This window comes from Erinaceus europaeus, chromosome 19 (assembly GCF_950295315.1).
Source record: "Erinaceus europaeus chromosome 19, mEriEur2.1, whole genome shotgun sequence".
Taxonomy (NCBI): Eukaryota; Metazoa; Chordata; class Mammalia; order Eulipotyphla; family Erinaceidae; genus Erinaceus; species Erinaceus europaeus.
The window spans coordinates 60482037-60509876 of NC_080180.1; the positions used below are offsets into that span (position 1 = coordinate 60482037).

Below are 27840 nucleotides of genomic sequence, written 5' to 3' on the forward strand. Positions count from 1 at the left end.
CCACTCCCCACCTGCAGGGGGGTGGGTGGGGCACGTTTCACGAGCAGTAGTGAAGCAGGTCTGCAGGTGTCTGTCTTTCTGTCTCCCTCTCTATCTCCCCTTCCTCTCTCAATTTCTTTCTGTCCTAGCCAATAAGATGGAAAAAATGGCTGCCAGGAGCAGTGGATTTGTAGTGCAGGCACTGAACCCAGTGATAACCCTGAAGACAAGAAATATAGAGAGAGAGGGAGAGGGAGAGTTAGTTTTATTCCTGACTCAGAGGCCCACCTCTGCTGTCTGTGAAATGACACACTCCCGGGGCTGTGGATCACTTTCCCGCCCTGCCTGCCGGACAGAAGGAAGCAGACAAGATTAAACGCACTTAACAACTCAGGCTAGAAGAGTCTCACACCCTGAAAGGAGTCTTCCAGGAGTGCGTGAGCGTTGCTTGCCAGTTCCTGTAACCTGGACAGCATGTGTGCCGCTAGCTCCAGAAATAGAAAGAGAGAGGGAAAAAAAAAAACCAGAAAACAGCGTGTCTTCATGAACGGGGAGAGAGGTCCAAGGCATCCTGATGAAACCCGGGGGCCGTGTTCTCGTTTATGATGGTAACTGAGCTAGCACCAGCCAGCCTGCCAGCATTACCAGAGACCCCAGGACAAGGTCCTGAACGCCCAGGCCTGAGGGATGAGCCACCGCCCAGGCTGTCCACACAGAGCTTGGGAACTCTGGTCCTGTGCTGACCTGGACAGTGTGTTGGGGTCGGGAGAGGAGCCCCAGCATTGGGCCCTGTGAAGAGGGGTGGGTGGCACAGTCCATGGGGAAACATCCCCCCTGCAGGTGGGGAGCCGGGGCTCGAACCTGGATCTTTGTGCTGAGTACAGTGTGCATTTAACCCAGTGCGCCACAGCCCGGTGGTCCCCCAGGAATACAACTCTTGACAGCGCCTGCATTGCCTTTGCGAAGGAGAGCTCCTCCCAGGCAGCCCTTTGGAGCCTGATTCAGACACACAATCTTCACCTTCTCTGTGTCTCAGAACGAAAGTGTCAGCTGGGAGCCAGATGCCGCCGGTTGCCCAAGGGAGAGAAAGGCTCATTCTTGGCACTGATCTGGGGAGGCGGTTGCTTCCTTTTCCAAAGTCCTTTGGCCTAGTCTAAAACACACCTGGGGTTGGGGGGCCGTCTGCTGATGTCTCAAATCCCAGGTTCAACTCCCCACACCACCATAAGCCAGTACTGAGTAGTGCTCTGGTTAAAAGACAAAAGGAAATGTTTTGATGTTGATGATCTGAAAGGTGGAGATCTCTGAGATGCTTCTCTAAAGATTTTAAGTTAAGGGGGGCCAGGTGGTGGTGGACCCTGCTAAGCACATACAGTACTATGCACAAAGACCCATACAAGGATCCAGGTTCGAGCCCCTGGCTCCCAACCTGCAAGGGGTGTTTCACACGCAGTGAAGCAGGTCTGTGGGTGTCCCTTTTTCTCTCCCCCTCATTATCTCCCCTTCTCCTCTCAATTTCTCTCTGTCCTACCCAGTAAAATGGAAAGAAAAAAAAAAAAAAACAGCTGCCAGGAGCAGTGGATTCATTGTGCTGACACTGAACCCCAGTGATAACCCTGAAGGCAAATAATTAAATAGGAAAGATTTTAAATTAAAATCACCTTTTAATGCACAAAGAAGTCACCAAGTGAAGAGGGCTGGGCTGTCCCTGTGTCTGTCTGTCTGTCTGTGACTTTCCTTACTTCCATCAATCACCTCAGAATTGCTATCAGTCTTTCCTTCTTGGGAGGAAGATTTTTTTTTCTATGATTTTATTACCATTCAGTTGCTGTTACAGTGACATCCCAGGAATGAGGGGACTTGGGGAATTTCTGTGTCTGGAAGAAGAGTTGGTCGGAGAAGCTTGGGGCAGTGTCGTTTAATTCTCCAGTGACGTTTCAGCAGGAGGGAGGAGAGAGGTGATGAGTGTGCTCTGTCTGCTGCGCGGGGGACGTTCCTTCAGCCACCAGCCTCTGGAAATGCAGATGGCAGGGGCTCACTCAGGCTCTGGCCGGGCGTGAGTGCCATCTTGAGTGAGGGGTCAATTACAGAGCGGTCTTTTCTCTAGAGAGAGAGGTGAAACTGCAGGCCTGTGTCCAGTCGTAGGGTGAGTAGCTTCTGCCCCCACGAGATACCCAGCCAAGTCCCTGCAGCACTGCTTTACTGCATGTGAACATTCTCCCCACCCCACCCCACGCAGGTGGGGGCCAGGGGCTTGAACCTGGGTCCTTAAGCATGGTGATGTGTGTGCTCAACCAGATGCGCCACCGCCCGGCCTCTCTTACTCCTCCGTGACACACCGCCCTGGAGACAGTCCCCTTCCCTGCTCAACTCTAACTCTTTAAGTTGTCCCCCCCCCCCCCCGTGGGGCATTTCTCCTGCAGGCGTGTTACCATGTCAAAGGTCCCCACCTTTGGGGCCTCAGGGAGGCTTCGCATGTGGTGAAGCAGCACTGCAGGTGTCTCTCTCCCTGTCTGTCTCCCCCTTCCATGCCAGTTTCTTTCTGTCCCTATCCATCAGATAAATAAATAAAATATTCTTTTAAAAAATAATATTCTCGGGGCCCGGTGGTGGCACACCTGGCTGAATGCACATGTTACAGTGCACAAGGACCAGGGTTTGAACCCCTGGTCCCCACCCGGAGGAGGAAAGCTTTGCTTTGGTGAAGCAGTGCTGCAGGTGTCTCTCAGTCTCTCTCCCCCTCTATCACCCTTCCCTCTTGATTTCTGGCTGTCTCTATCCAATAAACAAATGAAGATAATAAAAAACTAAAAACATAAAAGTATCCTTCTGAGAAGAGTGAGGGGAGAGAACCAGAGCTGCAAGTGGGAGGCAGGACTGGGTCTCAATCTCTCAGGGTGGAGGCACAGCCCCACCAAGCCCCAGACACACCCCTCCTCCTCTCCCCAGCCAGATCCGAATCCCTCTTAGCCGTTGGATCCCTGCCCAGGCCTGGCGAGGCCCGCGGGACTGGCTGGTAATTGTCTCGGCGCTGCCTGGCTGCCGCCCTGATTGGATTGGCACGGGGTGCCAGCCCTGCCTCACAGGCAGCCAGCTGCAGCAGCAACGGCTCCGAGTTCAAACAAGCGGGGCTGGGGGCCAGGTGGGCAGTGCAGGCCACTCGGAGCTGGGGCGCCAGGGTCCCCGGGAGCCGGCACCTGGCATGGGGCACAGAGGGGCAGCAGGTGTGGAGGCGGGTCGGGCCTTCTCTGCAGGTCTGAGCCCAGCCAAGGGGAGGGCCGTCGTGCTGGTTAATATCTCATTACGTGAGGCTGCAGTCTCCCCATGGCCAAGTGTGCGGTGCTGGAGGGGGGCCGTGGGGCAGCCAGCCCCCCTCCACTGTTATCACCGTCTGTGCCCATGCCTGCCCCAGCAAGTCCCCGGGCTTGTCTTGCCCCCAGGGAGCAGTGGGGCGGGGGTGTTGGATCTTGGAGGGGAGGCTGGAGGGAACCCCTGAGGGGCTCTAGCCTGCCACCCTCGAGGGAGACCCAGGAGAGTCCCTCTTCAAAATGGCAAAGTGAATGCCCCATGCCAGTCAGTGGGGGAGGGTGCAGGAGGGGCATGTGGTAGGATTAGCTCCAGACTTTGACCCTGGCCTCTAAAGAGGAGTTCGTTGCACTTGGAGGGTCCTGGGGTGGAGTGGAGGCTGGGCAGGTAAGGAAAGGCTGAGCAGCAGGCTCTGGGCGGGCAGTGGGAGAAGAGCAAACTGTAGGGGCAGAAAGGAGATGGGAGACAGAGGCCTGGCCTGCCTCAGGCCACAGGCTCTCACACTGTCACCTCCTCCTTATGCCAGATCTGCACGGCTCTCTGGTGTCTCTTGTTAAAATAAATAAAACTTTAGGAGTGGAAAGGAGAAGGAAGGAGAGAGGAGGGGAGGGCATGTGTGGGGACCTCTCTCTTAGGATCTGGTCTGGCCAGGCCCGGGTTTCCCCAGCGAGCTGACCCTCCTGTCCCCCAGCCACGAGGGCACCCACCCGCGCACTGAGTCCTTGTGGGAGAAGTAGCCTCAGCCTGTGGTGACGGCGACATCCCTCAGACACTCACTGCCCTGTGTGCTGAGGATCCAGCCTCAGCCTGGATGAACACAGCTCCCTCCTTTTCTGCTGTCAGAGGGGGACGGTGGGCCCCTGCGGCTGTGCTGAGGGCTCCCAGCGTGACTCATGGTCAAGCCCTTGCAGGCCCTGGACCTGTTTGTCTGGGCAATGATTTCTACCCGAGATGATTCTTTCTCTGAACACTGGCATTCGGGTTCTGTTTGTGGCATAAGTGGACACAGGGACACGGACACTCCAGCGCTGTCCTGAGCTAAGCGACAGACTGAAGGGGCATACATGTAACAGGTGTCCCAGGAGGTGACAAGGCCAGTCTTCACATGAGGTTGCAAAGACCACACTCTGTTTTGACTTAACATAGCACCCCACACACACACAGATTAGCCATTAAATTTCAGAAAAAGGAAAGGAAAAAAGTTAATGTCCTCATTGAGAGCTGTTTGTGTTCCTTTTGAGGGAGAGCAAAGCCATACCGGTCATTAGAGTATTATATACAGCAGTGCAGTGTGGGTAATGAACATTTGACCATAAAAGTATTTGATAATCACAACCAATTTTATTTTTATTAATGTTTAAAAAAAACCAGTTACAGCATACAAATACTGCTGAGACAGCCATGTAACAAGGCTTATTCGTTCAGCAGGGTTCCCATAGCAAAAATTGTAATAAATAAATAAATAAATAAATAAATCAGCTTCTCTGTATTAAAATCTATTTTTCTTTGGGCTTCACACAGTTCTGAAAATCAAGCAAAAGGCATAAGAACAAAAGTGGGATAAAGTCCAATCATTATCCCTTTTTTTTTAAAAAAAAAAAAAAAAAAAAGACATGTTTTTACAAGGATGACCAAAGCACTGCTGTGACCAGCAGGGTACTGGGATTGAACCTTTAGTGTCCTCTCTGCCAAGGATGTGCTCTTCCCACTGAGCAACCTTCCTGGCCCCCGGCCGCTCTAAATCCTAGGCCAGGTGTCTAGAGGAGAGACCCTCCATGACTTGCGTGTTGACTTGTCCGATCTCGATCCCACGAGAACACAAAAGCTAAGGACCACGGGTCCTGACTAAGACCCAGACATCCCGGACCCGGCGTCTGTGTCCAGACTCAAGTCACAATGGCGGCCCTCCCTGAGCTGTCTCCTGGCCCTCGGTCCACAGCAGCACCCACAGGACCCACATAGAGCTCTTGGGTTGATTATCCTTTCTCACTGTGGAAACCCTTCCGTCCTGCACCTTCTTACTTCCTGGGAAAGGCGAGATAGAAGGGAAGTTTCCCCCAAACCTGCTACATGACAAATAAAACACAAACACACACGTTTATATGCTGGCTGGGCATCAGCAGGATAGCTCACTAGGGTAGTGCGCTTCTCTGCCACTGGAGGAAGTTGTACTCTACTTCTCTCTCTCTCTCTCACACACACACACACACACACACACACACACACACACACACACACACACATACACACCTGGGGCCTGGGAGATAGCTCAGCTGGTCAAGTGCAGGCCTTGCAGGTGAGTCCTGGCACCATGTGGGGGCACCATGGGCAGCAGTGAGGGAGTTCCATGGATGGGAGCAGAGTTGTGTTGTTGTTGTTTTGGTTTGGTTTGGTTTGGTTTGGTTTGGTTTGGTTTTTGTGCTTTCCAAAATGACAAAATAACGGGGGCACAATTCCACACAGTTCCCACCACCAGAGTTCTGTGTGCACATTCCCTCCGCTGGAAACTGCAGTAGTTCTCCCAAGGCCACAGGTATGGGATGGATGGATGGATGGATAGATAGATAGATAGATAGATAGATAGATAGATAGCTTTATTGCCTGTTTTTTCTATGGTCCTGCCTTCTCTTCCTTTCTAAGTCTCACCTATACCTGTTACTACTTCTGAGTGTCCTTTTTTTTTTCCCCTCTTCTCTCTCCTGATCCTGATGGAATCAGGGTCCAAAGCCCTCTGGTCATCTTCCCCTAACATTTCTCCCCCGGTGGGAGTTCTGGTTTCTGTAATTGTTTCTTAGCTGGACATGGGCATTGGCAAGTAGATCCATACCTCCAGCCTATTTCTATCTTGGGGGAGCAGTGTTTTGGGGTGTGTGTGTGTGTGTGTGTGTGTGTGTGTGTGTGTGTGTCGCTGTATCTGTATGTATATATAGACCTGTATGTGTATATAGACCTTTTTTAAAAATATTTATTTATTTTCCCTTTTTGTTGCTCTTATATAGACCTTTATACATAGACAGAATAAGAATGGAAGCAGGGAAGCTGCCCGGCATACCACGCCTGCTCAAGGCTCAGAGCTCGTCCCCAGTTTAAGAATGCACCACTGTGCATGAAGCTCTTTTAGTGACATCCATGGCACTCCTGTGTGGTTCCTTCTGGGAAGCCACCAAGTTGCAGATGCTACCATTATGCCAACCTGACTTCCCTGGGCAGAGGACCTCACCAGTGTAACCTGGAGCCCCGCCTCCCCAGAGCCCTGCCCCACTAGGGAAAGAGAGAGGCAGGCTGGGAGTATGGATCGACCTGTCAACACCCATGTTCAGTGAGGAAGCAATTACAAAAGCCAGACCTTCTGCACCCCACAATGACCTTGGGTCCATGTTCCCAGAGGGATAAAGAATAGGAAAGCTTTCAAGGAAGGGGATGGGATATGAAGCTCTGGTGGTGGGAATTGTGTGGAATTGTACCCCTTTTGTCCTATGGTCTTGTCAATCTTTCCATTTTTATAAATAAAATTTAAAAATATAAAAAAAAATTTAAAAAAGAATGTACCACTTCCGTCCACACTGGTCACTCAGCAGAAAAGGGCAAATGATGTGGCAGAATCACCCCCTACACACACACACACACACACACACACACACACACACACACACACACACACACACACACACACACACACACACACACACACACTGAGGTTCAGCTCTCTGAAAGGTACTGAGCTCTCTGCAGCCCCTTCCTCTGAAGGAAGCTCTGGAGAGGGGTGGTATCGGGGAGCTGGGCAGCCTGAGGGTTCTCTCCTTCCTGCTGCCGCCTTTGCAGCAAAGATTCCCTATAACTCTCCAGATAGTGGCCCGGTTTTTTAATTAACATTTTTATTTATTACTGGATAGAGACAGAGAGAAATTGATGGGGGTGGGAAATAGAGAGGGGAGGAGACAGAGAGACACCTGCAGCACTGCTTCACCACTTGCGAAACTTTCCCCCTGAAGGTGGGGACCAGAGGGTTGAACCTGGATCCTTGTGCGCTGGCGTGTGAGCGTTTAACCATGTGTGCCACCACCTGGCCCCTGCAGTCCTTTTTTTTTTTTTTTAAGACAAAGGAAAGTTTAACCAAACAAGGTGTGAAAGTGGCCACTCTCTTGGCAGAATAAAGGGTTCTGGGTAAGTCGAGTCCTGCTGATAGAGATTCTGTGCGCCTTCCTGTACAGGTGAAGTTTAAAAATAAAGCCAGGCCAGCTCGCCTCATCACTCTGTAAGCCACTAGAAGTGGACTGGACCAGGCTGGGCTCTCACTCTAATAAGCAAAGTGGCTTCATTACCGGAGGAAATGAAGTCGGTGTCTGTGCACTTGGATCCATCTCCTCAGAGGGGCTGCCCCTGGTCTGTGCGCTGGCTAGCCTGACAATTCATGCCAGCGCACATTCTCCTCTCCCTCTCTTTTCTTTATTTAACCCCTTTTGTTTTGGTTGCCCTTGTGGTTTTATTGTTGTAGTTATTATTGTTGTTGTTGTTATCGTGGTGGATAGGACAGAGAGAAGTGGAGAGAGATGGGGTAGAGAGGAGGAGAGAAAGACAGATACCTGCAGACCTGCCTCACCGCTTGTGAAGCGACTGCCTTACAGCTGGGGAGCCAGGGCCTCGAACCAGGATCCTTACACCAGTCCTTACGCTTTGTGCCACCTGCACTTAACCTGCTGCGCTAGCGCCCAACTCCCCTCCCCTCTCTTTCTCTCCTGCTCCTCCACCAGAGAAAGAGAACAGAGAGGTAAACCCTAGGGGGTGACAGGCTCTTGGGGGTCAACTGCATGTCTTTGTTACTGAACATCTAATGCCCGTTCTCTACAGGTAGAAGCCTCCCAGTTGACTTGAGGTAATTGGATGATTGCAGGCTTATTATGTGTAGACAGCTCACCACCATCACCACCACCCCACCCCAGTTCTGAGCAGGTAGAGCCCCCAGCAGCAAGCCTGGATTTTGAAATTCCAATGGGCTCCTGGGACTTTAGACCCAGACACTCAGAGTCAGGCTCTCGGTCTCAGATGCTCTTCCCTGTGTCTGGGTCCCAGAAGGGCTGGCATAAACATCCTCTTGCAGGCTCCTCGTGCTGGGATAAAGAGAACGACGCTTACCTTTGGGGACCCTGTTCCATCTGGCTTCTTCCTTTTCCTCCCCTGCTTGAACCCATTTCTAACCTCTCTGTCATTCTTGCTCCAAAGCCATGTAGAATGTCACCACCCTCCAGCCCGCCCTCCCAGAGACCTCAGCTCCCCTGCACACACCCTTTCTTCCCCCCCCCCCATAAGATGCTTTGTGAATTCAAGCCACAGTTCCTCCAGTGTACAAGGAAGATAATCAGGTCACCTTCCCCCCACCACCAAACCTTTGCACTTCTTTAGAACAATGACTAAATTCAACGAAAGCCGGCTGACCTGTCCATTTTAAATACTAGAAAAGCACTCTGGGTTTTTTACTGGTGTAGCAAGAACCAAACACAAGGATCCATTAAATGAAATTCAGAGGCCAAGTAGGTGGAATCAGACACAGAAGACCTTACGGGGAGTGATGCAAGCCCTCCGTCACTCTCCTCCCCTGCCCCCGCCTGTGCTCTGCATCCCACTCCCCACCCCAAGGTGCTGAGGATCCCTCTGCCTCTGGGCTCCTGGATGCAAACCATCTCAAGCGCTTGAATGGGGCACCTGCTGGTGCCTGTAAAAGACACACAAGAGAAAAGAGCCACCAAGGCAGCCAGCCTCCCCAGTGTGACCCAGGACCTCCCCTCCCCAGAGCCCTGTCCCACTAGGGAAAGACAGAGACAGGCTGGAGGTATGGATCCACCTGTCAACGCCCATGTCCAGCTAAGAAACAATTATAGAAGCCAAAACCCCCACCTTCTGCACCCCAAAAATAATTTTGGTCCGTACTTCCAGAGGGGGAGAAATGTTAGGGGAAGATGACCAGAGGGCTCTGAACCCCGATTTCATCAGTATTTAGAGAGAGAATCGGGGGGTGGGTATGGGGAGGGACACTCAGAAGTATAGAAGTATAGATTTATAGATTTGACTTAGAAAGGAAGAGAAGGCAGGACCATAGAAAAAATAGGCAATAAAGCTATCTATCTATCTATCTATCTATCTATCTATCTATCTATCTATCCATAGATCTATGACCTTGGGAGAATTAGTACAGTTTCTAGTGGAAGGAATGGGGACACAGAACTCTGGTGGTGGGAACTGTGTGGAATTATACTCCTATTATCTTACAATTTTGTGAGTCAATATTAAATCACTAACAAAAAAATGAGAAGTAAAATCCCCCAGGAATATGGATTTCTAGCTCTGGCTGGTAGAGATGCTGAGGGTGTCCTAGAGCCCAGCCCCCCCCCCCCCCAGATTCCCAGGCAGTCTCTGGGCCGCGTACAACCTCAGCCCCTGCAGCAGATCTGCCCAGTGATTCTGCCATTTCCTCCTCTCCTGGAGGTGTTTCGTTTCCTCTCCCACCAGGCTGTTTGTCTCTCTGCTGACTTCTGTAATGAAGAGAGCCCAGGCCCAGCTGTGCACCTGTTTCTTAGCAACTGTTTGGGCTCCTCTGTCCACGTGAACAGTCCTCTGATCAAGATCCCCATATTCCTCTGGATTCTGGGGTTGGCCTCCTTTGGGTACCACAGTATCCCAAGTGATGGTGTGAGATGCTCCTAGAAACGACAGGCTTTCAGGGCCAGATGTGGTGCGCACCTGGTTAAGTGCACACATTACCGGGCTCAAGGACCCAGGTTCGAGCCCCCGTACCCCACTTGCATGGGGGATGCTTCATGAGTGGTGAAGCAGGTCTTCAAGTGTCTCTCTTTCTCCCTCTCTGTCTCTCCTCCCCTCTCAATTTCTCTCTGTCCCGTCAAATAAAAATAGAAAGAAAACAGAATTTTTTAAAAAGAAACTCAACTTTCCATTCACATGTGCACAGGATATTCACGCAGTCAGGGGAGCCCCCATGGCTGGGCTCTGAGTCTAACCCTTGATGTCCCCAAGACCGGCTGTCTTCATAGACTCCATCTCCTCCCCACGAGGCAGTCAGGGACTGCACAGGAGTATACACGCCTTCAAATCAGGGGTCAGGTGCAGAACAATTTAAAGGGGTGGCCCAGAGGTGGTCACTCTTCTGAGGAGCTCCAGGCCACCCGAGGACATGAGTCCCGTGCTCCGCCCCCAGCCCCCTTGCAGAGCCCCGGCCCCAGCTCTTAGAGAGCACTGAGCTCAGGACTGAAAGCAGGAGGAGGAGTTGATGGGTGAGACTGCAACTGCAAGCGCCCATCGCACGTTTCTGTGACACTTCATAGTAATGAGATTGTTAGTATGGGCGACGCGTTAGAGCCTTCACGTTCTGAGTAAGTCACAGCCGTAAGGAACCAGTGATGGCCTTAATCACTCGCCTTCGTTCTTGGGCGACCCCAGGCTGGAGGTGAAGCCACAGAGTCCCAGTGAGCTCAAGACGAATCTTACAGTGATCCTTTCTGTCTTGGACACGAAGTCTCTGAACACAGTGGACTCTGCCTCTTTCAGACGCATCTGAGAGGCTGCCCGGACGGAGAGGAAGCTCAGTTGAAGTGCACTCGTGAATCTCTTCTGCATGGGATACATTTAAAAGTAGCAACTGTAGTTCAAACCCAGACTCAAGCCCCCTTGGGGACCGACTTTAATTAATGTATGAGAAGAACTCATAATACACATATCAAGGGTTGAGTTAAATGTAAATCCCTGGAGCCCTTGAATTCTTGAGACTTATTTCTTTCTTGAGTAGTTGAAGCATCCCCTTGCAATCTTTATTCTAGGTAATCTTTATTCTTTTACGTAGTGAGCTCCTTTTTTGTTTCCATCTGTACTTAAGAAGAAATCCGAGGTTGGCCCCTTGCCAACATATGGCTCCAGACAAAATGAGCAGGAATTGAATCAATCAGGTTTTGTTCCTCAGTGCTCAGAAACAGCAGTGGCCTCGAACTTCGTTTCATTCATACAAATTGAAGAGTGAGTCGTGTATTTCAGGAAGGAGCCACTACTAGAGGCCGGGAGGTGGCGCACCCAGCTGAGTGCACATGTTGTGATGCACAAGGACCTGAGTTCAAGGCCCCTCTCCCCACCTGCTGGAGGGAAGCTTCACGAGTTGTGAAGCAGGGCTATAGGTCTCTCTCTCTCTCTCTCCCTCTCTCTTTCTCTCTCATTTTGCCTCTAGGGTTATCACTGGGGCTCGATGCCAGCATGACAAATTCCCTGCTCCTGGCAGCTGTTTTTTCCATTTTACTGGATAGGACAAAGAGAAATTGAGAGAGGAGGGGGAGATAGAGAGGGGAGAGAAAGAGAGAGAGAAAGAGAGAGACACCTGCAGACCTGCTTCACCACTTGTGATGCAACAAACCCCACCCCCGCAGGTGGGAAATGGGGGCTGGAACCTGGATCCTTGCATGAGACCTTGCGATTAGTACTATGTGCACTTAACCAGGTGTACCACCGCCCAGTCCCCTTTCTCTTCCTCTCTATCTCTCCTCCCCTATCAATCTCTCTGTGTCCTGTCAAATAAAATAAATTAACTTAAAAAAGAAAAAAATACATTTAGAAGAAGAAAAACCACCACTAGGTTAGGAAAAGACAGAGAAGCTCGTGGATGGTTTCTCACCCAGCAGAATCCAGGTGGGCCTGATAGAATGTGAGGATTTACTGTTGTCACCTGGGCACAAGTGGGAGGGGAGAGCCTTCCCCTGCTGCCCACAGGACGTGGTGCTCGGTGCTTGAGCCTCACCGCCAGCCTGTGGGAGTTAAAGCTTGCATGGCCCAGAAAACGCGGCTGTAATCTTTTTTTTTTTCCTCCAGGGTTATTGCTGGGCTCGGTGCCTGCACCATGAATCCACTGCTCCTGGAGGCCACTTTTCCCCCCTTTTTGTTGCCCTTGTTGTTGTAGCCTTGTTGTGGTTATTGTTGTTGTTGATGTTGTTCGTTGTTGGATAGGACAGAGAGAAATGGAGAGAGGAGGGGAAGACAGAGAGGGGGAGAGAAAGACACCTGTAGACCTGCTTCACCGCCTGTGAAGCGACTCCCGGTCAGGGCTCGAACCGGGATTCTTACGCCGGCCCTTGCGCTTTGCACCACATGCGCTTAACCCACTGCGCCACCGCCCGACCCCCGACCCCCAACACGGCTATATTCTGTGGGGCCTGCTCCGTGACAAGCCTGCGCTGTGACTCCCCACCCAGTGGGCACGGTCAGACCCACAATGGAAGGGCATCTGTCAAGACGTGCTCTGCTGGAGCCAGATGGAGCTCCCTGCCAGCTGACAGAGCTCCCCTTCCCCACAAGCCTCGGTGTGTGTGTCCTGTGGGCATCAGCCTGTAGGACTCATGGTCCCCAGGCCCTTCAGGACCAGAGGAGGGTCAGCAAGGGGGCTGTGACTGTCCATGAAAGACAGGTTCTGGCCTCTTTCTTACCCTCTGACCCCATTTCAGCCCCGGACACCAAGCAGAAATCTAGCAGAGGACTTACAAAAAGCAAAAAAAAAAAAAAAAAAAAATGAGAGGACAGCAGTGGCACACTCAGTTGAGCACACATGTCACCATGCACGAGGACCTGGGTTCGAGCCCCCATTTCCTCCCTGCGGTGGGGAAGCTTCACAAGGAGTGAAGCAGGTCTGCAGGTGTTTCTCTTCTCCCTCTCTGTCTTTCCTTCCCTCTCTCAACTTATTTCTGTCCTATCAAATAAAAATAGAAAGTAAAAGGGGGGAGAAGCCACCGGGAGCAGTGGATAAGCCTAGAGACAATTAAAAAATAAAATAAAAGTGAAGTAAACATGTGGGCTGGGGAAATAGCTCAGTTGGGTAGTACGAGGCTCAGCTTGGAACAGCTCCCTCACACTGAAGGAAGCTTTGGCGCCTATGTCTCATTCACCTCTCTCTCTTTCTCCCTGCCTCTTTGTCTCTGTCAAAAAGAGTAAAAAAAAAAAAAAAAACTATTTTAAAATTGAACCATGTAATTTATACGCTGGGGTTTTCAGCTTTTCCTAATGGTTGTGCTTAGGGTTTAAATGTCATTCCCCCCCCAACCCCCACAAATGTTGTGGAAGCAAGAAACGCCTTGCAGAAGGGTGCTGTGAAGTCCTGCAGAAGGGCAGGAAGAGGGAGGCTCAACTCGGCCCCTGGTCGCCTGCCCCAGGGCTCAGTCACGTGGCCAGATCTGGGGTCTCTGCCTGGTGGCTGAGGGCGAGTTGCTGATCTGAGTGCAGAGTCCACAGGGAGCGTTGAAGCTGTGATCAGCCCGGGAAGTTGGGCCAGCGGCCTCTCGGGTTATAATGGAGGAGGCTAGGTGTGTGCTCAGGGCCACTTGATGAAGCCTGCGTGGTTTCTGTGCTTCAGGGACAGCTGGAAAATGGGCCCACAGGTCTCTGCTTTCCAGACTCCTGCCTTCCTCTGCTGTGTACGCTGGGCTGTTTCTGAGGGCCCCGGAGCCCCGGAACACAATGTCTGGTGCACAGGGCGGCCCCTGGGGAGAACTCCCAGGACCACTCTAGCCAGCTCTTTCTGATTTGTGATGTTTGATCAGAGAACAGTCTCAAAATACTCAGCACGTCACAGCCCCCCTTCCTTTTTACCTCCCCATCAGTGAGGGGAGCTGGAGAGACAGCATAATGGTTCTGCAAAAGACTTTCATGCCTGAAGCTCCAAGCTCCCGGGTTCAATCCCCAGCACCACCACCAGCAGAGCTGAGCAGGGCTCTGGTCTTTCTCTTTGTGTCTTTGGTTCTGTATCTCTCTCATTAAAATAAAATAAAATAAAACATAAAATAAAATAAATTAAAAATGGGTCGTAGCACAGCGGGTTAAGCACACGTGGCACAAAGCGCAAGGACCACCGTAAAGATCCCAGTTCAAGCCCCCGGCTCCCCACCTGCAGGGGAGTCGCTTCACAGGCGGTGAAGCAGGTCTGCAGGTGTCTATCTTTCTCTCCCCCTCTCTGTTGTCCCCTCCTCTCTCCATTTCTCTCTGTCCTATCCAACAATGACGACAATAAGAATAACTACAACAGGGGAGTCGGGCTGTAGCGCAGTGGGTTAAGCGCAGGTGGCGCAAAGTACAAGGACCGGCATAGGATCCCGGTTCGAACCCCGGCTCCCCACCTGCAGGGGAGTTGCTTCACAGGCGGTGAAGCAGGTCTGCAGGTGTCTATCTTTCTCTCTTCCTCTCTGTCTTCCCCTCCTCTCTCCATTTCTCTCTGTCCTATCCAACAACGACAACTACAACAATAAAACAACAAGGGCAACAAAAGGGAATAAATAAATAAAATAAAATATTAAAAAAAAAAGAATAACTACAACAATAAAACAACAAGGGCAACAAAAAGGAATAAATAAATATTTTTAAAAATTAAGTTGCTGGGTGGTGGCTACCTGGTTAAGCACACAAGTTACAATGCCTAAGGACCTGGGTTCAAGCCCCTTGGTCCTCCACTGCAGGGGTAGAGCTTCATGAGTGGTGAAGGAAGCAGTGTTGCAGGTGACTTCCTATGTACCATTTCCCTCTCAATTTCTATATTATTCATTATTCTAATAAATAATAAGTACAATAAAATGATAAATCACAACGAGAAATGAATAATAAAAATAAATACAGTGGGCAGCCCGGGAGATGTCACAGGAGTCAGCACAGGACTGGCACTCCTGACGGCCTGAGCTCCGACCCTGGCATCGCAGAGTGGTGGTCTGCGCCCCCACATTCAGGAGCGCCCTCCTCTGCCCCCACCCCACCCAGGCACCCAGGCAGGGTGCAGTAAGGCAAGTGTGGGCTCTGCCCTCAGCACCAGTTCAGCCTCCCGGGCGGGGAACAGGGCTCTGGGCAGCCTTCCTGCAGGAGCAGAGGGGTCTGAGCTGGTGCTCTGGCATTGCCATGGCAACAGCACCTTGGACTCCCTCCTTTTCACATCAAGACTTCTGGCTGCTGAGGAGGAGCTGAGGACGCCCCCCGCAGCTGAGCTGCTGGGGTGTGGAGGGTGGTCACTGGGCAGCCCAGGGTGGGGGTGGGGGTGACTTGTCTCAGGGACTCTGTGCCCCCAGCAGCCAGGACAGGGTGAAAACCAGGACTGCAGTGAGGAGGGCAGGCTCGGCTCCTTTCAGAAACAAGGGGGGTCGCCGGCAACGCAGCTTCCCTGGATGGTGCCCCTGCCTTGCTGAGCACGTGCACGCCACCCGGGAGTGACCCCGACCCCCTGCCCCTGCCCCTACCCCTGTGCTGGGAAGGGCTTCTGCACTGTGGTTTCTCTCTCCTCTGCCTCTGGCCCTCTCTCTCCCCCTGCCCCTCTCTCTCCCTGGAAAAGGCATTCCAGAGAGGTGAAGCGACAACCAGTGACAACAGAAAAAAAAAAGTCCTGTTTGTTCATTCACAGAGGGTATGCATGTGTGTGTGACAGAGAGAGAGGGAGAGAGAGAGAGAGAGAGAGAGAAGGAGGAGGATGAATGAGGAACAAAAGAGAGAAGGGTGAGGTGGTGACGCACCTGGTTGAGCACATAGGTTACAGTGCACAATGATATGGGTTCAAGCCTCTGGTCCCCACCTGCAGGGGGAAAGCTTTGCGAGTGGTGAAGCAGGGCTGCCGGTGTCTCTCTGTCTCTCTCCCTATCACGCCCTTCCCTCTCAATTTCTGGCTGTCTCTATCCAATAAATAAATAAATATAATTTTTTAAAAAGCATTGACTATTAAAAAAAGGCAGAGACAAAGATTAGAGAGACAGAATGAGAAAAAGAAGGAGCATAAAAATTGAGAAACAGACAAAGATTGAGGGAGCGCATAACAGAGGCAGATTGAAAGAGAAATAGAGTGATATTGAGACTTACTTTCCAGGAGCTGACTCTGAGCTCTGCTTTATACAAAAGTCAAGAGAACAAGAGAGACAGACACAGGGACTGGCCTTTCTCTGTATGCGGGGAGTCGGGAGGTACTCCTGGTGACCCCTGGTGAAAACTGTTTCTCCAGAGGGCACAAACTAAAGGAGAGGGTTTTCTGTGGGAGAGAAGAGACATTTAGAGTAAACAGTAGTGTAAGAATATTCTTGACTCCTCTGCAAGGCTGTAGGAAGCGTGTCCTAGCACAATGTTACAGCCAGGCTGCGGTGAGGTCCCTGCTCTGAGCCGCCCTGATCAGATCCTCTCTCTCCCTTTGCCCCCGTCTCCTGTGTGTCTCTTCACAGCTCTGAGCCTGACCCTGGAGGAGTCTCAGAGGGGCTGGGGCTGGGTCTGCACACTGCGTAACACAAGCCGGAGCAGAGCTAGGGGGCCTCAAGAGTAAAGGTGGTGTTGGCACCTGTGTTCACGGAGATGGATAGACAGGCAGACAGACAGAGCAGCTCCAGGTGGAGACTGGGATTCTCATAGCCACTCCTGCTCTGCAGGTATCTCTCTTTCCTCTCTATCTATTTGTCAGGAAGAAAGAAAGAAAGAAAGAAAGAAAGAAAGAAAGAAAGAGAGAGAGAGAGAGAGAGAGAGAGAGAGAGAAAGAAAGAAAGAAAGAAAGAAAGAAAGAAAGAAAGAAAGAAAGAAAGAAAGAAAGAAAGAAAAAGGGAGTCGGGAAGTAGCAGCTGGGGGAGGGACCGTTTGTGCCTGGGGCCTCGTGATCTAGGTGGGATGGCCCCCAGGTTGACTCTGATGCCACGGATCAGTGGGGGAATGACAGGTGGAGCAGGTTCACGTTCTGGAAAGAAAACCATCACAGCTGCTCACAGACGGGGGTGGAGGGGAGGCCCACTTGGGGCAGGCTCCGTGGGTAGGCACTGGAGCTCAGGAGGCTCTGGGACGTGGGGCTCAGGGATGTGGTGGATAAGAACAGAGAGCCCTCGAGAGCACACTGGGGGTTTCCGGTGGGAAGAGGGGAGCTTCTGGGGAAATGCCATCGGAGGATTGTGATTAGTGATAGAGCCTGGGGCCTCAGGGGCCGGAACGGGCTGCCTGGAGGCGGTGTCCTGGGCTGTGGATCACAGGCTGGAATGGTGATGGTGCCCCATCTTCTTGGCCCTGTCACCAGAGGGCGGGCGTTTTAGTTGTTTCCATCTTTCTCTGCTGCCACCATCAACCAAAAGCACAGCTCCTGTGATGCTTCATTAGGATGGATCTGGGTGACACAGAATCCCTCCAAAAATGACATGATCTGCCTTTCTTCACCCCATCAGTTCTGCTGTCTGTCTCCTCTACACAGAGACCCAGTTTCCCCAAAGCAGCCGTGAGGACTCTGGAGAAGGGAGACACACGGTGCTGTGGCCAGTTTGGGAGGAGGAAGTGTCCTCCTGGGAGCGGTCACAGCGGGGACTGGACAGTGGCTGTCAGCTCCTGCCCCCCCCCCCAGCTTCCTCTGTGGGAGTCGCCTTGTCTGTGCAGCCCTGGGGTGCGGGAGCAAGGCAGTGCTGCGGTTTGGAGGCTTCTTCTGCATGGGTGCAGTTCACACCACCAGGCTCCCTGGGCTCAAATGAGTGGGAGATGACGCAGGTCTCAATCCCAGGAGCCTCAGGGTCGCCCCGCACAGACCGCAGCTCCCGTTACTTCAGGCTGCCGGTGAGACGGGCCATGGGTCTGTCCCCTCTCTCCCGGTGGCTCATGGAGTAGAAGTAGACCCTGGGACCCCCCAAGCCCCCGTCGGAAAGGAGGACACGCAGAGGGTGACTCTGCTGGTCTGCAAAGTCAGACCCTGCAGGTGTCTTCTGCGATGGCCCAGATGCAACGTGGAGCAGAGGTGCGGTGGTGCAGGCCCCTGGTGTCCCCGCCATCGTCCAGGGCTGCACTCAGTGACTGGCTGGCAATGGCTCGGGTCCGAGCCAATCCACCCAGAGCTGTTGTACTATCTGTGACATGTCTGCATCCCCGCTTGGACAGGGACCTTTAATTGCAAATGTGGTTTCTGTTGTTGGTGTTACACAGGCTGCAGGAGATGCCTGGGAAGCACTGGGGGGGGGGGGGTAGGTTTGCCAGCCAGGGAACAGAAATATTATCGTTCTGCCTCTGTGTTCTCAAGTCTGGAGAGAAGTCTGCTTCCACTGTGCCTGTGCAGACCAGTGTTGCTGGCTTTTAAGAGTTGTGATAGCCGGGATTGTCAGGAAATAGCTCACCCGCAGGGCTTGACCCAGCCCAAGGTTGAGCCCTGGCACTCCATGGGAGCACCAAGGCAGCGGGAGAAACGTCAGGGTGGTGGTACATCTCTCTGTGTCTCTCTATCTCTCTATCTGAACTGAAAAGAATGAGAAGGTCCGCAAGGGAGTGGTGAAACTACATTCCGGAGGCCCCAGGGCGATTCAAAAGAATAGTGGTAGCTAAGGCGTGGATGGTCACGCAGGAAACTAAGTCCCACCAGGATTATTATCACTGTGACTCCAAATCTGTAAGATCTCTCTCTCTCTCTCTCTCTCTCTCTGTCTGTCACACACACACACTGGCAGGCTTTATTTTTTCTTAATAGAAGGTGAGAGACAGAGAGGGAGAAATATGGAAAGAGAAGGGGCCAGGCAGTGGCACACCAGGTTAAGCACACATGGTACTAAGTGCAAGGACCCACGCAAGGATACAGGTTCGAGCATCTGCTCCCCACTTGCAGGGGGTCGTTTCACAGGCAGCGAATCAGGTCTGCAGGTGTCTCTCTTTCTCTCTTGCTTTATATCTCCCCCTCCTCTCTCCATTTCTCTCTGTCCTATCTAACAACAACGACATCAATAACAACAATAATAACTACAACAATAAAACAACAAGGGCAACAAAAGGGAGTGAATAAGTATTTAAAAAATAAATAAAGATAATAATAAAAAAGGAAATTAAAAAATAAAAGAAAGAAGAGAGATACCACAGCACCTCGCTCCCAACACTAGTGAAGCAGTGAAGCTTCCCACACGGTGGCCTGGGGCCCAAACCCAGTTCCTCACACATGGTAAAGGCCACCTGTCCCGGGCGAGCTGTCTCCCAGCTCCCCAAGTGCCTTTCACATCACTCGGTGTGGCTGGTGCCTCTGGACTGGGTGTCACTAACTGACTGTGCAGATGAGGAAGTGAACGAAGGCTGAATGCCCACTCTCTCCAGGGCTTGTCCGGGTAACGGCCACTGGCTGAGTGTCTGTGCAGTGAACTGCTGGGGGCTCCTGAGTGAATAAACGGAAAAGCCCAGGCTGTGGGGCAGCTCACCTTCCACACAGGGTGTGTCAAGGCTCCCGTGACACTCAGGAAGGGTGGTGTCGGCCGGCCGTCTCTCCCTCTGGGCTCCCCAGTGACTGCAAGGGGCCGGCTGAACTCTGTGGTGCTATCAGTGAAGACGTAGCGAGAACTCGGTGACAACATTAACACCTTTTTCTAGGGTGACCCATCCACCCCCCTGCCCACTCCCAGCTCCCCAGTGTTCACTGGGAAAATAACAGGTGGCCTGGGGCCAGGCCGTGGCACACCCGGTTAAGTGCACCTAGTACAAAGCGCAAGGACCTGAGCAAGGGGATCCGGGTTCAAGGCCCTGGCTCCCCGTCTGTGGGGATGACACTTCACGAGCAGTGAAGCAGGTCTGCAGATCGATATATCTATCTACCTATCTATCCATCTCCTCCTCCCCTCTCGATCTCTCTCTGTACTACTCAATAAAACAGAAAATATTTCCATCGGGAGCTGTGAATTTGTAGCACTGGCACTGAGCCCCAGATTTATCACTGGAGGCAAGGGGAAAAACAAAGGCAAAAATAACAGGTGACCCTAAGTTCAGGCAGGTGCTGCCTGGAGTTTCTCTGGGTCCCCCAAGCTCACCCTCTGCTGCTCAGTGTCTCCCGCTTTTGGGGAAAAGCCAATCCCTGCAGGGCCTGGAGTGGGTGTCCAGGGTGGGGTCCTTTCCTGGGTGTCCCAGCCCACCGGATCCCAGAGATAGTCACCCTCTGTCCCGTTTGTCTTGCAGCTACAGGAGACGGTGAAAAGGAAGCTGGAGGGCGCTCGGTCGCCGCTCAACGGAGACCAGCAGAACGGGGGGTGTGACGGGGGCTTCTCCCCCACCGGCAAGCGGCTCCGGAAGGATGGGCCTGTGGGAGCCGAACCCAGCAGCCTGCCGCTGCCCCAGCTGGACCTGAAGCCCGCCCTAGGCCTGCCCGGCGGCGGTGGCGGCGGGGGGCTCCTGGACGAGCTGGGCACGGGCACCAGGCTGCCCGATGGGAAGCCGCCTGCCAACGGTGCCCTGGACGAGGGGTTGAGGCTGCCGCCGGCCAAGGAGCCCAAAGCCGAGCCCCTGGATGAGGCCACCTGCATGGACGGATCTGAGACCTCACTCTCACACCAGAACAAGCTCTTCTCCGACATCAACCTCAACGACCAGGAGTGGCAGGAGCTCATCGACGAGCTGGCCAACACGGTGCCCGAGGATGACATCCAGGACCTGTTCAAGGAGGACTTCGAGGACAAGAAGGAGCCGGACTTCCCGCAGCCGCCCGCCGAGGCTCCACTGTCCCAGGAGGCCGTGGCGGGCGACCCGGCCCACTCGCCCTGCGCCCACGGGCCCCTGGCATCCCCCCAGGCCCGGCCGGCCTCCTCCGGGCCCCCCTTCCCCGCCCCCGGCCTGCTTGTGGCCCCCGGAGGCTCCCCGGGGCAAACGCCCGGCCAGGCGGCCCCCAGGCCTGGGAGCGGCTATCTCCTAAGTGCGGCGGCCCCCGGCCCCGGGTCTGGGCCCAGCCCCGACCTGTCTCCCGCGGAGCAGCTGAAGCAGATGGCGGCCCAGCAGCAGCAGCGGGCCAAGCTCCTGCACAAGCAGCACTCGAACCCTACGCCCAGCTGGTCCCCGCTGGGGCCTCCGTCCAGCCCGTACGGGACCACGTTCCCTGCAGAAAAACCAAATAGTCCCATGATGTACCCCCAAGCCTTTAACAGCCAGAACCCCGCAGTGCCTCCTATGGCCAGCAGCCTGCAGAATACCACCATGAGCAACTACCTCCCTCAGAACCCCATGAGCATGGTCAGCCAGCCGCCAAGCAGCCTGGGCACCAACTCCCTCAGCAAACCCCACGGCGTCCTGACGTACGGCAATACCAAGCCCCTGACTCACTTCAACGCCGACTTGAGTCAGAGGTTGACGCCCCCCATGGTCAACCCCAGCAAAAGCCCTCTGATGCCATACCTGCAGCCACAGCCACAGCCATCGCAGCCACAGTCCCAGCCGCAGCCGCCGCAGCAGCTCCCGGCGTCCAGGGCGCACCTGAGTGAGGAGCAGAAGCGCATGCTTCTCCTGAAGCAGAAGGGGGTGATGAGCCAGCCTCTGGCATACCCTGCGCTCCCCCCCCACGGCCAGGTAAGAGAGAGAGTGGCTCACACACCTGGCACGGTGTGTGTGTGTGTGTGTGTGTGTGTGTGTGTGTGTGTGTGCATTTCAGGTGATCTCATGGTCCACAGAGACCTCACCGTGTTCTCTGGAGGTGACCTGGTCCCGGATTTCTCTTCCTTCTTTCTTTTCTCCTAAGAGATGGGGGGGGGGGGGGTTGGGGGGAGGTGGCCAGGAGGTGGCGTGCCAGGTTACGCGCACACTAGGAAGCGCAAGGATCTGAGCCCCCGGCTCCCCACCTGCAGCAGTGAAGCAGCTCTGCAGGATCTGTCTTTCTCTCTCCTTCGCTCTACCTCCCCCTGCTCTCTGTTTCTCTCTGTCCTACCCAATGTAATGGGAAAAATGGCCGCCAGGAGCAGGGGTTGGTAGTGCAGGCACCAAGGCCCAGCAATAGCCCTGGAGGCAAAAAGAAGGGAGGGAGGGAAAGGAAAGGAAAGGAAAGGAAAGGAAAGGAAAGGAAAGGAAAGGAAAGGAAAGGAAAGGAAAGGAAAGGAAAGGAAAGGAAAGGAAAGGATGGAGGATGGCGATCTGGCCGGCTGAGACAGCATAATGGTTATGCTATGGGGTCTGAGCTCCCAGGTTCATTCCCCAGTACCGCCAAAAACCGCAGCCGAGCAGTGCTCTGGTTTAAATTAAATACATAAATGAATAAAGAGACTTGGGACTCGGTAAACTTGATGGTTTGCAAAGGCCTGGGAAAGGCCTTCCTGGAGTTCCCAAGAGCGATGGGAAACCAGGGAGCTACGGGAATTCCTGGCTGTGAGGGAGGCAGGTGCTGGCAGTCTGCTCATGACCTCGGGCTGGTCTGGAAGGAGGCTCTCCTTCTGAGGCTTCTCTCCCAGGTGGGACGGTGCCGAACTCTGGTGCTGAGGAGGCAGTGGTGCTGGGTCTGAGCCGTGATCTGATGGCCTCTCAAAATCCCAGAGATCAGGCCTGGTGTGAGCAGAGCAGGCTTATGCAGGTGCACCCTCAGAAGATGGCAGCTTCAAGTCTCAGCAAAGCATCCTGCTCTCCCTGCTCTCAGGCTAGAATTTGGGGTCTAATACAACAGGAGGCATGGGTGTCAGTCTGGGAGAAGTATCGCATGTCTGTCCAGCTGGTGCCCCTTGCGAAACTTTGAGATAAGAGAAGTAAGCAGTCGTATCTCCGGGGGCCTCACTCCTCTGTTAACACTGCAGTAGACGAGACAGAAGCTAGAATGAAGTCTGTGTGTAGCAGATTGAAGTATCTACTCTCCTTCAAGGACAGAGGCCACGTTTCAGGCTCTTCCCCCCCCCCCCCCCCCCCCCCGTTGCCTCGTAAATCCTCAACAGTTCTGCGTTCGCACTGAATTTTGAGTTGTGGGGAAATGCATTCTTTGTGTTTGCACATGGGGTTGTTTTTAATGCAAGGAGTCCTAACTTAAGGTGCCCCCGGCTTCTTAAAGAAAACAGCTTATAATGACACCAGGATCTCAGATAACATCACTTCATCCGGGTCAGCTGCAGTTTCGTTTCTCTCATCCATGTAACAGTGGAATGTCTGTAGGAGGACTCCGTGTTTAAGGGCCTGCTGTGTGGTGGAGGAGAATGACCACAGGGTATGAGGTTACCAGGACAGAGCAGATGTCACTCGGACCCGGGGCCCTGGAGATCCAAGTAGAGGAGTGATTTATCCAGCTCTGGCTCAGGAGAGCTCAGGAGTGACCGTCTCTCAGTGTGGAATCACAGGAAAGGCTCCTCTTTCCCCCTCTTAGGACGTCTGATAGTGTAGCTCAAGGTTTCTGAGTTCCCCGAGATCTGCTGGGGAAGTGAGTTGCAGGCGACTGGGGAATGATCTCCAGAGACCTTCTTCTGCCTCTCCCTCTCCCTCTCCCTCTCCCTCTCCCTCTCCCTCTCCCTCTCCCTCTCCCTCTCCCTCTCCCTCTCCCTTCTCCCTCTCCCTCTCTCTCTCCCTCTTCCTCACTCCCTTTCTTTCCCTCTCCCTCTCTCTCTCCCTCTTCCTCACTCCCTTTCTTTCCCTCTCCCTCTCTCTCTCCCTCTTCCTCACTCCCTTTCTTTACCTCTCCCTCCCTCCCTCCTCTTTTCCCCCTTTCTCCGTTTCTTCCTCTTCCCTTTCCTCTTTCTCCTTCTCCCACTTCTCCTCCCTCTTCCTCTCCCTCCCTCTCTCTCTCCTTCTTTATCTCCCTCCCTCTCTACCTGTCTCTCTCTCCCCCTCTCCTACCCCCCTCCACTCTAGCCAAAGCCCCCCACAGCTCCTGTAACCCTCTCTCCCTGGCCTTCCAGGAAGAAGCGGGTTTGCTCTCTCTGGTACATTGCCAGCTGCACTGACAACCCTGCCCTAACCCCCCCCCCCATCTGCACTGGCTGAGCCTCCACCCCCACCCCCTGCTCTCATGAATGCCGGTAGGTGCTCATTGTCCCTGCAGGCAGACTGTCACCTCCCCAAGTAGCTGTGTGCCCTGTGTCTCCTGTGGAGTTGCCCCCCCCCACCAACCTGAGTCTCCCCCCCCCAGCTCAGTGGTCCCTGCCTGCAGAGACAAGCCTGGGCTCTGGGGGTTCCTGTCGCAGCCTCCCAGCCCCCAACCCTGGCCATGGAATCTTGCTTTGCGCATGCCGGCTGGGGACAGGCAGGCCTGGGCATCTGATCTGGGTGTCTGTCTTTAAGACACAGCATTCTGTCCTCTCCAGTATTAAATTCTGAACATGGGTGTCTGTCGAAGCTCGGGGGTGCCACAGGTGTGTAGCATGGCCAGGTGTCTCAGAAGGGTGTGTTCCGAGCTCTGTGCTCCCCTGATGCATCCCTGAGTTTGTGCTCCCACCCCGGGGTGAGCCCAGCTGGAGGGCACTGCAGACAGGGGCTCTCAGTGCGGACGGCCCTCGCTGAAGGCTCCTGGCATTTGCTGACTCAGTACAGTCTCTTCCCCCCTCATCTCCCCCTCCTCCTCTGCCCTCTCCTCCTCCTTCTCGCCCCTTTTTTCCCCGTTCTGTCTCTGATGGAGCACGAGGGTGTCTTTTTAGACAGACAGAGAGGCAGAGAGAGTGTTCCAATACCAGTGTTCCCTTCGGTGTGACGGGACCGGGCTCAACCTGGGTCATGCATAGGACAGTGGCCCAGGAGCATGAATTTTCAAAGCACTGCATTGGGGTCTTTGTACCAGCCTGATTATGAGTGACTGAAGTCTTTACTTGCAGAGGTCTTGGGGGTGTGTTTCTTTCAATATTTTTCATTTGTATTTGTTTTAATTATGATCGTCGGAGAGGAAGAGGGAGGGAGGAGAGAGGGAACCAGAAGAGACACCTGCAGCACTGCCCCACGCCTCATGACACTTCTCCCTGGCAGGTGGGGACTGGGGTCTTGAACCTGGATCTTCCTATGGGCTTTGTGGGCTTTGCCAGTGGCCCCACTGCTGGGCCCACTGAGGTGGTGTTTTGAAATGACTGCTGAGGTGCAGAAACCAAGGGGAGGTTCTCTGAATTAAACCTGTCTTCCTCCTCCCTCTCCTCCTCTTCCCCCTTCTCTTGTTCCTCTTCCTCTCTCTCCTCTCTCTCTCCTCCATCTCCTCCTCCTCCTCATTTCTCCCCCTCTTCCTTATTCCCCTTCTCCTCCTTCCCCTCACCCCTTTCCTCCTCCTCATCTTTGTGTGTGTATGTGTGGTATTTCTTTCTTTCTTTTTTTTAACTTTTAGTTATAAAAAAGGAAACACTGGCAAAGCCATAGGATAAGAGGGGTACAACTCCACACAGTTCCCACCACTGAAACTCCATATCCCATCCCCTTTCCTATCCTCCTCATCTTCTACGTCCCCCCTTCCTGTTCATCATCCTGCTCTCTCCTCCCCCTCCTTCTCGTCTTTTTCCTCCCCCTCCTCCTCCTCCTTTCCCCCTTCCCCTGCCTCCTCTCCCCTTCATCCCACAAGGCCTTTTCAGGATGGACAGACACTCTCTCTTTGAAGCCTCATTGGAATAATCACTCCTTAACCTCATAAAGGACCATCAAGCAAAAAGCACCCTTTTTAATGAAATATTAACTTACCTCTGTTTGAAACAGACCTCAAAACACATTTATTGACACGTGAATGTCTGTCTGCAAACGGCCCGTTAATTTCATGCTTTTATCTGACTGCAGAGCAGTGTGTACCTAGCTCTCAGAATAGCTGACTCCACTCCAGGCCTTTGCATTGCAGGAATACAGCACGAATCCTGCATGAAGTGTAAAGATATAATTAGGTATAAGTGCCGCCCCAACTTGTCTTCTGCTATTGCTGGTGAACATCCTCTGAGTTCCATGTTGGTGAGGAGAACGGTGACCTGGGCTTCACCGTAATGGTTGGCTGGGACACCTGAGCACTAGCCAGGGACACTTGAGTGTCTGCTCCAGGATAATCAATCACCTTCTACAGAGGTTTATATACTTGTGCCATTTGTTGAAAATGCCTTTTCTCAGAAACGAATAGAAGTTCACTCCGTGTCTGAATATTAAGAAGGGAGGGGGGCCACAAATGTACTGAGACAGAAACCCCCTTCTTTCAGATCCTGAATATGTTTTATCTGGTAATTCTACTTCTTGAAATTTATGTGTCATTTCTGCTAACTGAAGAATTGAACAAAAAGCCTGGGAGGGGGTCGGGCAGTAGAACAAACACCTCATCACAGACCCCTGCAAGCGTCAACCCGGCTTTGACCTAGCACGTTATGATTGGGCCCTCCTCAATCGCTATCGAACAGGCCAGGGCCGGTGCGCCGCTATGTTCCATCGCTGGGGAGCCAGAGACGACCCGAACTGCCCCTGCGGCTCCAGACAGACTATGACCCACATAGTCAACGACTGCCACCTCTCCAGATTCAAAGGAGGTCTCGAAACATTACATCAGGCTCAACCTGACGCTGTTGACTGGCTACGGAAGAAGGGCAAATGCTAGAAGAAGAAGAAGAGCAGTGGGTTAAGCGCACACATGGCGCAAAATGCAAGGACCGGCGTAAGGATCCCGGTTCGAGCCCCGGGCTCCCCACCTGCAGGGGAGTCGTTTCACAGGCGGTGAAGCAGGTCTGCAGGTGTCTTTCTCTCCCCTTCTCTGTTTTCTCCTCCACTCTCCATTTCTCTCTGTCCTATCCAACAACGAACGACATCAACAATAACAATAATAACCACAACAAGGCTACAACAACAAGGGCAACAAAAGGGGAAAAAATGGCCTCTAGGAGCAGTGGATTCATGGTGCAGGCACCAAGCCCCAGCAATAACCCTGGAGACAAAAACAAAAAAAAGCCATGGGAAAAGGTTCTACTCACGGCATCATGTATGGTCTTGCCAGGTGGAAGCAGAGTGAGTGTTTTGGAAAAACAAACATTGCTGATAAATTATCACAGAAGTGCTCCTCAGACGAATGAAGTGAACAGATCGCAGCACGGCATGTGCGTTACCATCCATGCTGCCATGTCACTAAAATAGCAGAAGAGGCGCTTCAGATCTGTGGGGCCATCAGTGGTCACAGCTTTCCTTACAATACTTTTCTGCAGTTTTAAACATTTACCGTCATAACTGTGTTCTGATGCTACTATCAGAAATCTTTAAAAAAACACTTTTTTAAAATTTATTTATTTGTTGGATAGAGACCGCCAGAAATCAAGAGGAAAGGAGGTGATAAAGAGGGAGAGAGACACTCACTGTGCTGTTTCATTCACTCGTGAAGCTTCCCCCCTGCAGGTGGGGACGGGGGCCTCAAACCCAGGTCCTCGTGCACTGTAATGTGCGCTCAGCCAGGTGCGCCACCACTGGGCCCCGAAACACTTTTAAAGAAGGATAACACACTATCTTTAAAAAGTTTCCTCTTTGTGGATTAAAAACAAAAATACTGGTCATTCCTCGTGGGTTGGGTTTAGGTGATGGCACTATTTTCAGCTTGTTGGGAGAGGCTAGTCCCCGTCTCTCCCGGACACAGAGGCATCTGGACCCCTCCTGCCGCCTTTACTCTTCCTGGCCAGGCCCGCCTCCACAGCTTGTTGTCTCCTCTGAACTGTAGAGTGGCAGCTGCAGTGCACACGGACCGTGGACACCGCTTCCACCATCATAAGCTTTCTATTTTTCTCTCAGCCATGTTCTTGAGTCATTTCTTTGATCATTCCTCCCTTTTTCTGGGTTATCTTGATGTTGGTTTTTTCCCAGAGCAGTTTATCAGCACTGGCTTATGGTGGTGCAGGGACTTGGACCTGGGACTTTGGAGCCTCAGGCATGAGAGTCTCT

General features: G+C 52.9%; 1 protein-coding gene across 2 annotated transcripts in view; it reads left to right on the plus strand.

The window, feature by feature from the left end:
* MAML3 (mastermind like transcriptional coactivator 3) overlaps positions 1 to 27840 on the plus strand; it is a 240879-nt gene that overhangs the window by 119386 nt on the left and 93653 nt on the right. For both annotated transcript variants that reach the window (XM_060179059.1, XM_060179060.1), the window contains exon 2: positions 20212 to 21588. In XM_060179059.1, coding sequence (XP_060035042.1) covers positions 20212 to 21588 — 1377 coding nt within the window. The remainder of the gene's footprint in view (positions 1 to 20211; positions 21589 to 27840) is intronic.